General features: G+C 35.3%; 1 protein-coding gene across 1 annotated transcript in view; it reads right to left on the reverse strand.

Annotated features, from left to right (window-relative positions):
• BCAP29 (B cell receptor associated protein 29) overlaps nt 1-16,915 on the reverse strand; it is a 47,507-nt gene that overhangs the window by 14,419 nt on the left and 16,173 nt on the right. The window contains exons 5-6 of the mRNA XM_017889542.1: nt 15,333-15,459; nt 11,036-11,144 (exon numbers count right to left, since the gene is read on the reverse strand). Of these exons, the coding sequence (XP_017745031.1) occupies nt 11,036-11,144; nt 15,333-15,459 (236 nt within the window). The remainder of the gene's footprint in view (nt 1-11,035; nt 11,145-15,332; nt 15,460-16,915) is intronic.

Consider the following 16,915-nt stretch of genomic DNA (forward strand, 5'->3'; position numbering starts at 1 on the left):
GCGTGGTGGTTCACGCCTGTAGTCCTAGCACTTTGGGAGGCTGAGGCAGGTGGATTGCTTGAGCCCAGGGGTTCAAGACTAGCCTGGGCAACCTAGAGGCTCTATTAAATATAATATATATATATATAAAACAATACATTGTGAAGAAGGTACTAATGAGCAAAATATGTAGAAGAGCAGCACAAAATGGGTCAGCAAAAGTAAAGTTGTCATACTTGAAAATTTTATCTCATATAGTGCTTTCAGAAATCATTTTTCCAAACTCTGGGAATCCTGAAGTAGCTCTATATCATATGCAGCCTTCAGAAGTTCTACATTTGGAAGTCTTTTAGGGTAGGAGTTTAAGGGAAAAAAGCAGAATTTATAAATTTAAAAGCTACTTTTCTGGCACAATGAAATAAAATTATAGGATCTAGTTATAAACAATCTTTTCTCTTGAGAAGTCATCATATAGGCATTTTTATATAAATACATAAGCCATTATCAACTAAAATGCTTTTTGTATCAGTATTTCTAGACAGTATTGTCAAATGTTCTACATAGTTCTACATCTGTGTTGTCAATACGGTAGCCACTACTTAAATGTGGCTACTGTGAACTTTAAATGTGGCTAGTTTAAGTGAGGACCTATATTTTCAATTTAAGTTCAATTAAATTTAAACAGCCACATGTAGCTAGTAGCTAGCCATATTGGTCAGCACAGCTCTGTAATTTCTTCCATGTTCCTTCTATAGCTGCATAATTCTAAATAAGGTATTAAAGATTGATTTTGACAAATTTAATTGATATCACTTGCTAAAGGTATGAGTCAGGCATGGAAGATGCTTTTGGGGATCGTTAGATTTCATTAGGACCACCTTCACAATATAAAGAGTTATATATTAGTTTTCAATTTGGGTTCTACAAGGCATTTCCTACAGGCTACTTGAAAAATATGATGCACGGTGGTGTTATCTTCAGAACTCAGCAAAAAAGTTTAAGACCCTGGATTTCTGGTACATAAAATGCACAGTAGATTCCACAACCTAATAATGGCTGATTAGCCTGCAATGGTGTCTTTTTTTTTAAGACAATGTCTTGCTCTACCACCCCAGTCAATTTTCAAATTTTTTGTAGAGATGAGGTCTCACTATGTTGCCCAGGCAGGGCTTGAACTCCTGGCCTCAAGCAATTCTCTCACCTCAGGCTCCCAAAGTGCTAGGATTACAGGTGTGAGCCACTGCCCCTGGCCTACAATGGTAGTTTTAGGAATGTTGTTGTTATGGTCCGAATGCTTGTCTCTCCATAAAATTCATGTGTTGAAACCTAATTACCAATGTGATAGTATTGGGAGGCGTGGCTGGGGAGTGATTAGGTCATGAGGGTGGGGCCCTCATTAATGGGATTCATGCCCTAATAAAAAGAGGCCCTAGAGAGCTGCCTTTCCCTTTCCATTAGGTGAGGACATAGAAAGATGGTACCATCTATAAATCAGGAAACAGGCCCTCACCAGAAGCCTAATTCACTGGGGCCTTGATCTCAGACTTCCCAGTCACCAGAGCTGTGAGAAATAAATTTATGTTGTTTATAAGCTACTGAGTCTATAGTACTTTCTACTAAGACAGTTGGTCAGGCCCTTGTAATGAACAGGAGTTGGTCTTAATGTTAAAATGATTTATACTTGAATTTCTGACATTAATAAATTATTTAATAAATTTAATATATCTTAGATATCAACCCAATAGTTCCTTTTCAAAAGAAGCTACAAAACCACTTGTACAGCCTATCTAGGAGTTTCTTCTGGTTACTACCAGTATAAAGCTATTAACGGAACAAATGCAGACAAATACTGCTTTTCTGCCACTTATTAAGCCAGGGTATGAACTGTGTTTCTTATTTCATTTTGTATTTCAGTGGATATTAACAAATCTAATGAATACTATCACTCCAATTAGGGGAGGCTATTATTGTCTAGACACATCCTGGACTGTTTCCCAGTCCTTTATCTCATTTTATAAAAATTATAATATTGTGTTTTGGATGCCTTCCACCTCCTTTTGCAACTGCATCTGTAACTAAGGGATTATATAAACTTGTTATCTGACATGTGAATATGCTTGTTTTATTTTGAGCCATATTATTTTGGAAACAGCATATATAAGAAAAATATTATTGGACAAGGAGGCTTTAGATGATACATCTAAGTCGCTATTTCAATTTTCTTAACTGCAAAAATGGGCTGCTATCACTTGCCAGTGGCTTTATGGAAATACTGAGATATTTCATAAGAATATTGGCTAGATTCAATAAGAGACTGTTATGTCCTAGGTTATGGTCCATTAGATATTTTTAAAGGCACATGCATCATTTGTTAATATGGAAAATAACTTCAACTATGTTACAGTGACACATAATAAGCAAAAATATTTGTTGCCTTTCCAAGTGTTAAATGTTCACTTATGGAGCTATTTACACAGTGAGAGGAGCAGGTGAGACTAACGCACCGTGTAAATGTATTGTATCACTGTGATTTTGACCAGAGATAACAAACACTGCCAGTTAAGCTCTGCCAGGAAATGGAAGTTTTTAGAGGTGTTGGCATGACAGCTAAAGTTGGGCTGTTGTACAATAGCTGTAAGGATTGAGCCAGAGGAAAACATATTTTATTTGAAAAATTTCCAAACGTCTAGTGTTGGTTTCTTTCCAATTTATTTGGTTCTCCTTTTGAGAATTCAAGAGTGTGATACACTGGAGCTATTTAGTATTTAATCCTCACATGTACTATTCCTTTGCCAATGATCACTTATTGGATTGTTAATCTACAATAATGCTTCCAAGATACTCGGCAAGTAGACACACAAACTTCTGCTCAGTAAGGACATAAATTGTGGCTTAATTATCATTTTTTTGTACATGTCTATATTGTCAGGTCTGTGTAGGTAAAGGTTTATGTTTTATTCATCACTTCAATCAACACCTAATCTCTTTTAACCTCATACCCATCTGTTGATAAAGTTTGTTGATTCACTTCCTTTATAGCTCTCCAATTCATACATTCCACTCCAGCTCTGTGACCACTGTCCTCAATTCCAGATTAGATTAAGTGGATTTCTCACATAGTTGCCCAGCTACTTTAATTCATTGTCTATAATGCTGTCAAAGTGATTGCTCTCATGCCTAAAAACCCTCTAAGAGCGCCCTAAAAAACATTAATACACAAACATGGCATATGAGGCCCTTCATGATGGCTTCTAGGCCTAATGCTCAACTCTCTCCACTAGCTCCATCTTATTTTACACTCCAGTTGCCTTGAGCTCCTTGTAGTACCTCAAAAGTGCCATATTCCTTTGGTAACAACCTGCTCATTTTTGTTATAACATCTTGTCCATCTCCTCCTATTTCATCTGGCTAACTAATGTCATCCTTTAAAATGTCAAGAAAGTGTCCTTGATCTCCAGTGTTGGCTTCTACTACAACTCAAGTTTCACCACAGCATGTATTGAATTGAAGGGCAACTATGACCTTACTAGACTATGGACTACTCAAAAAACAGAGCTGTGTCTTATCTGTCTGTCTGAGTACTTAGCATATTGCCTAGTATTGGTAAGTGCTTGAAATATGCTCTTTGAAGGAATGAAACAATGAATAAATGAAAAATGTAAGCTTTAAGCGTTTGAAAAATTCACTTGTGTGTAAACAGTTCACTTGGAAATGATAAATGTCAGGTGAACAACACAAAGTGTTACTTTAGTCACCTGATAGGAATCTTGGTTGAGACAAGATAAAAACACCTTCAATCTAAAACCAAAATACTCAGGATAGCTGTAACAAAGCAAACAGACCATTCTTGAAATATTTCGATGAAAATATACTCATGTTACAAATATCTCATACTACTTCAGAATCAAAAATAAAATATAAATAAATAGTACCACAGAATCCAGCTCAATTAAAAAAAACCCTGTACACTGATTCTAAGAATGGGGCAGGAAATGTGCAAGATAAGCCTGGAGTATCTTATAATGTCAGAAAGTAAGCAAGTGCTCCAAAAATGAAAAAAAAAATCAAAAATGGAAATATGTCAAAGGGACACAGGAGCCAAATGAAAGAGCTCCCAATGGCGAAAGCTGGACAACCTGAACAATAAACTAAAGTAGTATTAAATTATAACCCAATTAGTCCATACTGACAAACAAATGGTAGAGAACTGACAAATCTGTGCAGAAGAATTCCAAACAATTTACACAGACACTCTACTTTCAAGGAGGTTGAGCATAACTTCCCTTTCTTCTTTTTTTTCTTTTTTTAATCCACTCATTTGCACACTGATCTGAAGTGTGGGCTGTGAACAGTGATTCAAAAAGATTACAGTATGGAAAAAGGAGGCAAGAGTAATTTTACAGTTCAGAAACTAGACAAGCACTATTTTAGCCAGGTGATCAAGGTCAACATCAAAACTGACAAGTTATGTTAATAATATGTACTCCTGATATAATGTGATGAAAGCTGGCACATTACCTCTGTGACTTTCAAAACCTATACAAAAGTAGAAAACATGGAATCCAGGCCGGGCACAGTGGCTTATACCTGTAATTCCAGCACTTTGGGAGGCCGAGGCAGGTGGATCATGAGGTCAGGAGTTCAAGACCAGCCTGGCCAACATGGTGAAACCCTGTCTCTACTAAAGGAGACTGCTCTTTTTCATTATAAGTCTTGTGTTACTATTTTGCTTTAAAAAAATATGTATGTAAAACTTTGATAAAATAAAAAAAAGTAAAAGGTGCTCCAGATAAATACTCCCTTTTATAACAAAGGCTCTCAGAGCTGGGAAGACCTCTAGAGATCTAGTACCATTTTTTATTTCCCTAACATAATTATAACGAAAAGAACATGCTAATTTCTTTACTCAAATCATTTCTCTTCTTCTGCAAAGTTTTATTATTCCGTATCAATGGATATCAATGGTTCTAATAAATGTTCTAAACAGCCACGCTCTAACACTAATGAGAATTGGTTCTACTTACTGGCATATCCTCTCTTCTCCCAATGCTCTATATTTAAGACTTGTGGTCTCATTTCACACAGCACACTTGTGTTGTGAGCTAACAGATGCATAAAACCTGCCAGATCCTGTCCTAAAGATCCTAAGATTGCATGAAACATTCTTCAAAAGTGATGAATATGGCTTAATTTATCACCTGCTGAACTTTCTAAGTTTGGAGAAAGGGAAGTTACTGTGAAAATATTTTCTCATGAAAATAAATATAGTTTTAAGGGTCAAAAAGCCAACAATGAAAACAGTTCTTGATGGTCAGTTTTGCTTAATTACATTATTTGGAGATATATAATAGACATTAAAGTTTCACTAGTCCGGTCTCTCATTTTACAAAGGAGAAAACTCTGGCCTAAAAAGAGTCAATGACTTCGCCAAGATTACCCAGTGTATCCTCAGATTTTGCAATGTAATTCATATAACTTAGCAAAAGCTATATGAACAGCTTCTAGTATTTAGGGTCTACTCACAAAGTAAAGTTGGAATATGGCCAATTAATTAGATAATTCAAGCCAAAAAACTACCACCCTAGATTACCTGGGTATTTGGGAGAGGTTTTTTTTTTTTTAAATTTTAAATTCTTTTTTACAATAAAAGCTATCTTTTCATTAAGCAAAATAAATTCATTGTAGAAAATAATTTAAACTCCAGGAAAAGTCATTTTTTGTACATGCTAAGGAAAACCACAATTAATAGTTTAGTGTTTTTTCCTAATTGAAAGTTTTAAAACTAGAGTTGTCCAGTTTAATTTTTGTACCTCACTTGGCAATAAACATGAACTTGCATAAGCTGTTATCATTAGAAAAGTATTTACCATGAAGGATTGTAGTAAACATGAATATCTAGGTATGGAATAAGACAGTAGAAAAGAACACCAAGGCATTCAACGTAATCATCTCCTTTGATCTCTTAGGGGCTACATCAATGGACCCCTTAACCATACAGCATTATCATTCACTGCACCTAGTGTGACACATCGACTTCTAACAGACCACTCTGCTTTTTGCTTTGCTCTTCTCACTCAGAACAGTAGTATTATATCACTCATTTTTCTGCCATTCCATGTCCATCAACACATTTAGAGAATTGTGCTTGATTACATCTTTATCACCTGGAACATTCCTTGATTCAGTATGCATTTAGCACTCTCCACTCATGTTTTTGGTAGACTAGCCCATGTTTCACACTGGGGAGGAAATGAATCCCTTTATGTACATATGTTTGGTTCACCATCTGGACTACAAGCTCTTCTGAGAAGAAACTGTTTTCTCTTGCTTTAATGTCCCTCTGTAGAGATTATAAAAGCTTTTCCTCAGGGTAGACATCGCTATGTTTGCTAGTACTGTGAATAATATATAAGGTATCTTTGAATTTCTGTCTTAATATCTTCCTTATAGCTGTTCCTCCTGGTTACTGAAAGACATATAGTTTATTTTACGAGTATAGGCCTTGATAACAGATAAGAAGCTCACAGGAAAGGGAAACGTCACAACTAAATGGGAATGTAACAGGGAACCAAACAGGATGAAATATCACCATTACATATTAGTCCAAGAAAAGTAGTCTGATACTGAGCAAACCCTTTTTCTGTTTTGACAATAATATCAGTACGTGAAAATAACACAGAGGTGAACTAATAAATACTAATAAATCCTTTATTTACCTAAATAAAAGGACTGGTCATGAGTTTGATTTGCTTTAAGTAATTAAAATACTATTATTATATATTGCCTATTGGCGCAACCATCAAATAAACTATACTATTATTTCTTAATGCAGAGTTTTTTTTTTTTTCAGTTGATACAAGAAGGGAAAAAGATGTCAATGAAGCAGAAACTTCCAGACATGAAAACAAATAAGAAACAATATGTTTTTTTCTTATTTAAATCACAAAAGTGCATTAAAAGGCAACAAAGTAAAAACCAAAAAACAAAAAAAATCATATGACCAAAACAGCAAACTGTTTTAAGCATTAATAATTTTAAAATAAGCTGGTGGCTTTGATATAACTGTAGGTAAAAGATATCCGAGTTCATGTCCATAAAAATTTACCACTGTAAAACATGCTTAGGGTAAACTTTTAAAGTTTATTTTTAGATGAATATGTGGTTCATTTGTACGAAACTGGAAATCCTATTGTTTTAAACTTGTATACAAAGCTTATGTCTTATTCTTAACACTCAAGAGGCAGGAATTTAGGGTTTTAGGTATATAGAACAGCAATTCCCCTGTAATTTTCTATCTTGTCTTGATCTCCAATTTCTCTTGAAAAGCACTTCAGCTACTTTTCACTATCTGGTCCCCAGGTTAACTGGCAATAAAAGGTAAAAAAAACTTAACTTCTTCAAGGGTATTAAAGTTGGTCTGTAAAACGTAATTTTAGTTGTGTTCAAGGTAAGTCAAGGTGATATGAAAGCATTTATCCAGGAAGAGAGTTTAATTATCATTATTTTAAGTAGAGGACTAAGGGGGTTCTATTTCCTGGTCCAAATCTAGTATGTCTATTGTATGCTGCTAATACTTAGGGACCCATAATAGGTCTTTACACTCAGTTTCTGATTTGTTAGTATATGCATTAAGAAATTTATTTAAAGTTTGCTTTATCCTCAAGAGGCATTCTTTTTAAGGAAAGTGTTAATTATGCTCCACATTAAATGACTTTACAATAAACGAATTACTTGAAAAGTTCTTTTAAAAATATATGAGGCCCAGGCACAGCAGTTCATGCCTGTAATCCCAGCATTTTTGGAGGCTGAGGAGGAAGGGCTTGAAGCCAGAAGTTCAAGACCAGATGAAGTAGCAAAGCGAGACCCTGTGTCTACAAAAAATTTAAAAAATTAGGCGGGCATGGTGGTGCACGTATGTAGTCCCAGCTACTGAGGAGGCTGAGGTGGGAGGATCGCATGAGCCCAGGAGTTTGAGGTTGCAGTAAGACATGACTGTACTCCAACCTGGGCAACAGTGAGATTCTGTCTCAAAAACAAAACAAAACAAAACAATTGCTGATGAAACAAAGAAGGAACAAAGGAAAGCAGGAAACAAAGAGAAGAAAGGCATCATCAAGCAATTTCCCCCAATTACTGTTTTCTCTTTTCCTTTATGTAGGAGACATACACTGCTAATTCGACCTTTATTACAAGATCGGCAGCCCTAAGAATTCCTTCTAAAATATGGCATGTTTTTTATATCTATATGTATTCCTGCTTCTAAAAGAACGAAGAACAGACATTTCTACATGCAGCTCAACCACTTTTTAAACCATATTTACTTTTATCATTGCTTGGATGCATGCAATGACTGAATGCTACATATTTCTAGTTACAAGAATAAAGGAGCCTGGGTACAGTGGCTCACGCCAGTAATCCCCAGCACTTTGGGAGGCCAAGGCGGGCAGATCAAGAGGTCAGGAGATGGAGACCATCCTGGCTAATATGGTGAAACCCCGTCTCTACTAAAAATACAAAAAAATTAGATGGGCGTGGTGGTGGGCGCCTGTAGTCCCAGGTACTCGGGAGGTTGAGGCAGGAGAATGGTGTGAACCCAGGAGGCGGAGCTTGCAGTGAGCCAGATCCCACCACTGCCCTCCAGCCTGGGCGACAGAGTGAGACTCCACCTCAAAAAAAAAAAAAAAAAGAATAAAGGAAGGTATTCATTTATGAAAATAAGTAGTTTTCCTGGAAGAGACCTTTAAAGCCAATCTCCTTGGAAATCAGAAGGTTTTTCCACTAAATACAATGTCTGTGCTAGGGTGATATTACTGCACGGAAGCACCGCTAATAGTTGACAAACTCTGGTCAAAATAGGAGTTGGAGGTTAAAAACTGAAGGTGTTTGCCACAACTGATAGAGTGTTCTTAGTAGCTGCCTACAGAATGCCACTTTTTAAATGTGGGCTAACTAGCTTAAATAAACATTTGTATTTACGTTTTGTTTCCACTAATACACTTGGGAGAAAATGTTTCACTTAGATTTAAGTAACATGAAGGATAAGAAAATTCACATGGAAAACACCCTATTTTCCTGTAAAAAAAGAAAACATTGCTTTTTTACTCAATTTTCAAATATAAGATCCCTTTCTAAATCTTTCTTAAGCCTTGTTACCTTAACACCCTCAATATTTAGAAATCGGTGAATATTTTTGAGTGGTACTGTGCACAAAGTATTGTACCACTGAATTCATCCAAATCATGCACTATTAATTGATATATTTTCTTAGTTCTTACCTTACTGAATTTAACTGGTTTAGGTCAACAGAACATGACCAAGGAAACACTCTCTTTAGAAATGGAACTTTGATCTTCTCAAGGTCATTACAAATCTTAGTTTTTAAAAAAACATAGAGCAAATAAAATGTGTTCATAAAATATTATATATCTTGCCAGAACCAAACAGGACACACTCAAACAGGTAAAATCTGCCTTTACCTGAACACTAATTCACTTTGAAAGTATCTCTGCAGTCTATACTTCAAACACAGAAGCTGGTATCACTTGTTATCAGATTGTAAACACAATGCTTACATTGTCAAAGAGTTCATTTTCTCTAAAATCTGATTTTGTCTTTTAAAGAAATGCTCATGTAATACTAAGTTAAGTTTTATGCCAGATTTAAAGAGTTAAAGCTCAAAATATCTCAGAGCTGGAATTTTTGAAAGATGAAAAGAGAAACTAAATTGAGCAGGGTTAAGAAAAGTACACATACACTCTTGTCTCTTTTATTTTTGTACCACCCTGCTTACAACATAAGAAAAGAGATTCTTGGTGGATACAGAAAAAAGAAAGCAGGATTTTGAAGCAATATTTTTGTGTTTTGGAAATAGATGGTTTCATTCTTCAAAAGAATTAGTAGCTATATTTTATGCAGGGTTAAAAAAAGAACACTAGTTTCTCTTCTGAAATGTCTGTTGTAAATGGTAGGTAACTGTTAAATTCATTTTCATATAAACAATGACATTTCTTGATCATGTTCTAAATCTTTTGGAATTACAGAAAAGGCAACAGTACCAACTGAAAGATTCTTGAATTTTGGGCTACACTATGCCAACTACAAAAAAAATATACAAAAAAAATAATTTTGTATCACATAAATATTCTCCGGTGGATTTTTGTTCTATTTACAGAATTAGCTTTTATTTTTATGCTTTCCATCTCAAATTCAAATACATCCTGATTGAAGTAAACCCTTTCCAAACAATGTACCTTAACACCAACTGATGGTGAGGTTTCTCAGTGTCTGGCCAACATAAAAACCTATCTGTTGTATGCAGAAATGTTGCAAAGTGTCAAGCCACGAACTTATACTCAGAGTTTTTTGGGATGACACTGAGTTTGGGGTATCTACTTTTCTGTGCTATGCAGATGCAACAAAAATAATTTGTTCTTTGACTAAGAAAAAAACAGTAGCAAAACTTTTTTTTTTTTTAATTTAGAAGAAATCGCTGCCTTCATGGAAATGGAGTTGGGATGCTCCACTTCAAGCCTACACTGCAATGTTATGTTGGAAGGAGACACTCAAATTCTTAGCTGACATCCCAGGTATTATTGCCTACTCTGTGCCTACCTGTCTCTTTCAAGGAACGCTTTCTTTATGTCTAACAGGTAGAATATATTAGTGCTTGAAATAAACAATATATTTTCTTATAAGAAAACTGTTCCCCTGCAATTGCTTCTCTGAGAGGAGGAATATATGATGATGGAAAATGTGATTCATTTTATAAAACACATTTATAAACAACTTTTAGGAACATAGCTCTTTTGCTAAGGCAAGAACATCTGTATTTACAACACAGATGTTAAACACCTACATGTTTTTCTGTATAACAGAGCATGTTTCTTTTGGCCGACACAATGTTTTATCTTCGTATTTGAACAAGAATTTATAAATAGGTCATTCTTGGTATCTTAGAAGAACATTTAGGCATTAGTTTTGTTTTAGGAAAAACAGTGAAGTGTACAGCATAAAGTATTCTGCTAGTCTTTTACTTTTCACATGTACACAAAGTTACCATCTGAAGTCTTCCTTAATTCAGTTTTCAGTTTCTCCTGGTCTTGTACTAGTTTTTTATTTTCTGCTTCCAAAACACATTCTTCATCTTTACCATGGCTTTTCAAAATCTATTGCAAAAGGGAGATACAGGAAGAAATAAGCTTAAATTGCAATACCCAGACGTTCTTACAGAAAATGAGCTGAGTAACCTATCTAAAATTACTATTCTATAATTATTCTTTGTCCTTTCCAGAATTTTATAGTTTTCTACAATGTACTTTTGCTGACAGAAACTTAATATTTGGCAAACACACAAAAAAGATTTCTTATTATGGCTAAAATCTCTAAAGTGAACATAAGAATTTAAAATAATGTTCTCAAAGGTATTTAGGTAAATAATGTCAGTCTTTATCAATTAATGAGAAATATAAATCTAAGGGGGAAAAAACAGTTCTGAAGATGATATTAATTAGAAAACCATTATGTTCTGATTGTAGAGCTATCTACTCAGCCTATTTTTATACAAACAAATTTGTAAGAGAAGAATATGTCAGAGTGGAGATGGGTAAGTGGGAAATGACGGCCATTTCTACAGCTGGAAAATTCTAATTTTCACTGAATAATTTCCAAATTACTTTTATTCCATTAATCCTTTATAAAGCTCTTTGTGTTTTAAAATTGATTCTGGTTTTAAAAATGTTAGTGTTTGCAGCTTATCTTTTCTAGGCAAGAACAATTAAGATCCAAATAGTAAAACAACTGATCAAAATAAAATTATCATGGAGTAAAAATTTCATAATCTGTATTGTGAACAGAAACTATAATTATCATCAGAACTAAGAAGCTGACTTAAAGAAATGACAAAGAATTTAAATTACCAAGAAAGACAAAGTAAATGTTTGAAAAACCTAACATGTATACTGTTGTAGGTCAGTAGACTAAATAAAGAGACAGAAACTTCTTCTTTTTTTTTTTTTTTAAGAAACAGGGTCTCACTCTGTCACCCAGGCTGGAGTACAGTGGTGCAACCCATAGCCACTTCAGCCTTGACCTTCTGGGCTTAAGTGATCCTCCCATCTCAGCCTCCTGAGTAGCTGAGACTACAGGCATGTGCCACCACCGCAGGCTAATTAAAAAAAATATATATATATAAATATAAAATAAAATTAATAACAATAACTGAATGCTGTAAACAACAGCACATTGCCGAGATAAATTTTAAAAACACCTCAATAAATGCAGAGATACACTGTGTTCTATCCATTAGTCTACTCGATAATAAGAAAAAAATTTAGGCTGGGCAGGATGGTTCATCCCTATAATCCCAGCACTTTGGGAGGCCAAGGCGAGANAATATAAATATATATATTTTGTAGAGACAGAGATCTTGCTATATTGCCCAGGCTGGTCGTGAATTCCTGGACTCAAGCAATCCTCTCACTTCAGCCTCTCAAAGCGCTGAGATGACAGGCATGAGCCACTGTACCTGGCCAGTGGCAGCAACTTGATACTGACAGGTTCTATTGCCAGGTAAAAAAGGAACACAGGAGAATTTTAAACAGACTGACTTAAGAGAGGAATTTCTACTGCAGTGTGATTCATTTTCTAATGTAAGCCAATATATTCAACAAAACACAAAGTTCTACTGAGCAATGACTACATGCAAATATTTTACAATGCAAGGTGCTGTAAGAGATAAAAATGTAAGAGAAACATGGTCTCGACTTTCGAGTAACTTCAATCTAGTAGAAAGGATGAGACGAGCACAAAAACTGTAGCACAAGACCAAATATAGTACTACTGTGCTATATAGAGATTAGGCAGCTCAGACGGAGGAATTAAAGCTCTAATGCATATATTATATAATCCCAAGGACTATTTTTTGGAGACAGGACGACTGAAGTACATTCTGAAACTAAAGGAGTCTCATATCTTCTCAAATTAATGAAAAAAGTTTTTCTTTTTTGTAAAGAGCAGCACAAGAAAAAATTCTCCAAATCCCTTTTAATTTGTTGCCTACTTCAAGTTGAAAACAACTCCAGCTAATACTTCACTGAATTCAGTTCACAAAATCTCCAGTGATTACCCAAATTAGAAGAGAATCATTGAGTTGCAGGAATGTTTTCGCTGACTGCTTGAATTTTCATGCCATTGACTTGGAAAAGTTGGATTTGTGTTAGTCTTGTAAATAAGCTTTCACTACTGCACCTGTAAACTTGCCTAAATTTATGATGTGTAACTTGACGCTGGAGAAAGACCAAGAACCCTGAAATCTGAAATTTAATGACCACCAGCTACAACAACACAGGTGCTCACTGTCTCATCCAAATTATCCCACCTTGGTACGTTACGTGGCTGGAAAAAAAAAAAATCAGGGCAAAGTAAAGCTCTATCACGTTGAAGTAGCAAAATTAAAAGTTAATTGGTTTTTCATAATTATTTCATTTCTTTAACTGAATATCAGAACAGAAAGGGGTCACAGGTACCACGTGGAAATTGTTCTATCGGATAACACAGGAGTTGAGGGCACGAAATAATGTGGTTATGAATGTGGATTCTAGAGTCAGGCTGCTTAGGTTCAAATTTTAGTTCTGTTACATATTAGCTGAATGATTTTGTGCAAGTCACTTAACCTTTCTGTGCCTCCGTTTCCTCATCTATAAAATGCAGATAATAACAATACCAAATTCATGGGGCTTTTGTGAAAATTAACAGTTAAAAACCTTACTGTGAAGCACTTGAAGCAATACCTGGCACAATGTTAACTATTATTTATAGCTAAGGAACTTGGAGGCCCATTAACATAGGTGATTTGTGCTACGTCACACATCGGAACTAGCACCTAAGTCTCTTGGATCTCAGGATAATGCAGTTTCCAATGGAAAATGTGTCTCTGATAGAGAATGATGAGGTATGGCTGGGCGTGGTGACTCTTGCCTATTAATCCCAGCACTTTTGGAGGCCAAGGTGGGAAGATTGCTTCAGGCCAAAAGTTTGAGATCAGTCTGGGAAGGAAGGGAGGGAAGGAGAGGAAAGGGACGAAAGGAAGAAAGGACATTACAAAGGGGGTGTCTTCACAAGCTTATCTTTCCTTAGCTTATTTTTCAAAACCTACATGAAGCACCTTGAAATAGATGTCATCTTCTACATTCTCACTTATGGCCTTTATTGGTCACTTTATTGGTCAATTAGTTATCTTTTGGGCACTGACAGCTGCTTTTATGTCCCGCTCACAGACTTTCTCCCCACTGTGTACTGGCTTTAGCCCAGCATATCTGTGCCTCCTCTGATTGGGTCACAGCTATGCAGGAAGCAGTGAATCAGAATAGCATGGAACCAAAGGAGAGGAAAACAAACAGAAAGAATAAATCATGCAGGGTCAAGGAATTGGTAATCATGACATAAGTTTCCTTGCATGGGTAAATGGTTCTGAAAACAATTCCAAGAGAAAAGTTGCAAAAGTATTTTGAGGAAGGTTTTTTTTTTTTTTTTTTTTTTTTTTTTAAAAAAGGGCAAGACTAGTTTAAGTGTATTAACTATAGTATATATGGGAAAAATAACACTTTTTTCTTAGAGCTAAGGAATAAGAGAAAACAACTGAAGAGGAAAAAAAGCAGTGTTCTGATGGTTACAAATCATTACTCCAAAATGATGTGTATAATTTTAAATTAAGATATGTACATGATCAGTTGTTCCATAAATACAAGGCTATGCACTTTTGAGTTATCACGTATCAATCAAAGCTTTGATGACTGTGTTTTTATTTTTACCACTGTGAAATGAGATCAAAGGATAGAAAATAAAGTAATAACATTAAATATTTCGAATATTATGTGAAATTATCAATCTAGCATCAATGACGTTTCTCTGCTTTCTGTAAACCAATCATTTAAAAGAAAACTAAAACTAGGCTTAAAATACTTTAACTGAAAAGAAATGGAAACGGAGTTATAAAGACTTTAGATTATAAAGTAAATTTAAGGGTAATGAAGGAATTAAAATTCATATTCCCAGAATACTATTTTTGCCTTAAATCACAGAAAATAGGTCCAATGATATTAATCCACTATGGAGAAAAGCAACTCTAAACAATAGTGAAAATATTAGTGGGAACAAGCATTTCTAAAGAATAGTAAAACTATTCTTGAAACAATCATTACATAAAATATTGTTAATTATGGTCATTTTCTGCTTATACAATATAAAATGCTCTTTTGATGCTGAAAACAAATATATTAGATGCTGCAAACAAATATATTACTCCTTGGGAACACTAACAATATTTAATTTTACAAAGAAAATTAAATACCCTTTTAGTTTTCGTTTTCTTCCATAAATTTTTTGGTAGCCTTGTTAGTATTTTCTGCTTGAGTTTTAAGTACACCTTTGTTTGACAGTTCTTTTGCCAGTTGAGTAATAAGCGTAACCAGACGTCTCAACACTCTAAGAAAAAAAAAATCAGAAGAATGTGTTACTGGCCAATCATCAGAAACTTATTTTAAAACAGTCATTGCCAAATTACTCCCCATTAGGTATAGGTGTGGTGGTGGCAGATAATGTTTAGGCAGAACCCATTTTTTTTTTAATTCAAGTCTTTTAGTAAAAACAGGCCCATGTCTCATTCCTTTGGAATCTTTGTTAGAAGACCAGCACTTAGAATACAGGTTCAGTGGTACTTATTTGTTTTCCTGTAGAAGGCTTTAGCTTGGAGGAGTAGAAACAGGAAAATTTCATCTAGTGTGGCAGGGCCAGTAAGAGAATTCTTTTCTTGGCCCAGTTCAAATTCTGCTATTTAAGGAACATTGTGTAAGGTCAATCAAGCTGAGGAACAGCTCGCTCACATCTGTTTATGGATAACTGCCATTGTTAGAAGTAGTGACTACTATCTTCAATTATTCATTCAGCAGACATTCCTTTACTCAGGAACTGCTAAGTGTTAAGACACTCTGCTAGGCACTGCAGATGCAGTGGAAAACAGCAAAGTCCATGCCCTTGGGGGTTTAGCTCCTAGTTGGGTAAGCAAAAGTTTAAACAGTATTTAATTACAACCATGAAAGACACTAGAAAATGAAGTATATATACATTCTTTGAGCATCTGTAAGAGAAGACCTACCTAGTTTGTGGGTAGTGATGGCCACAGAAGGCTTTGAGAAAGAGGCTAACGGATGAGCAAGAGTTAGCCAGGAAATGAGGAAAGAAGAGTGTTCTGGCAAAAGGAATAGCTTGTGTAAAGACCCTAAAATGGGAGAGTTAGGTACACTACAGAACTCAATCAATATTTGTTGCAAGATGGAATGAATGAATAAATGGTGAAGGTCAGTAAGGGTGGAATATATTGTACATGTCAGAGACATGTATGAGACAAGGCTCCACAGAGAGGCAGGGGCCTGATCATTCAGGGCCTTATGGACTTTGCAAACCTACAAGCTGCTAACTACTGTTTGTTATTTGGGTATATCATCTGAATTATTTTACAAAGATGTTATAAAAAAATCTACAAGTAGGCTGGGTACAGTGACTTGTGCCTGTAATTTCAGCACTTTGGGAGGCCAAGGTGGGAGGATCACTTGAGGCCAGGAGTTTGAGACCAATCCAGGCAACATAGTGAGACCCCATCTCTACAAAAAATTTAAAAATTAGCCCTACATGGTGGTGTGCACCTGTAGTCCTAGAAATGACAGGTTGAAGAGGGAGGATCACTTGAACCCAGGAGTTTAAAGTTACAGTGAGCTATGAAGGCACCACTGCACTGCAGCCTGGGCAACAGAGCAAAAGGCTGTCTCTGTTTAAAAAAAAAAAAAAAAAAAACTACAGTAAAGGTGGACAAAACGAGAAACAGAAGCATAAATTGTGTTTTTAAACTGTGCTTCTACTTTTTTTTTTTTTTTTTTACTTACAG

This window comes from Rhinopithecus bieti, unplaced genomic scaffold (assembly GCF_001698545.2).
Source record: "Rhinopithecus bieti isolate Rb0 unplaced genomic scaffold, ASM169854v2 scaffold_18688, whole genome shotgun sequence".
Classification (NCBI taxonomy): domain Eukaryota; kingdom Metazoa; phylum Chordata; class Mammalia; order Primates; family Cercopithecidae; genus Rhinopithecus; species Rhinopithecus bieti.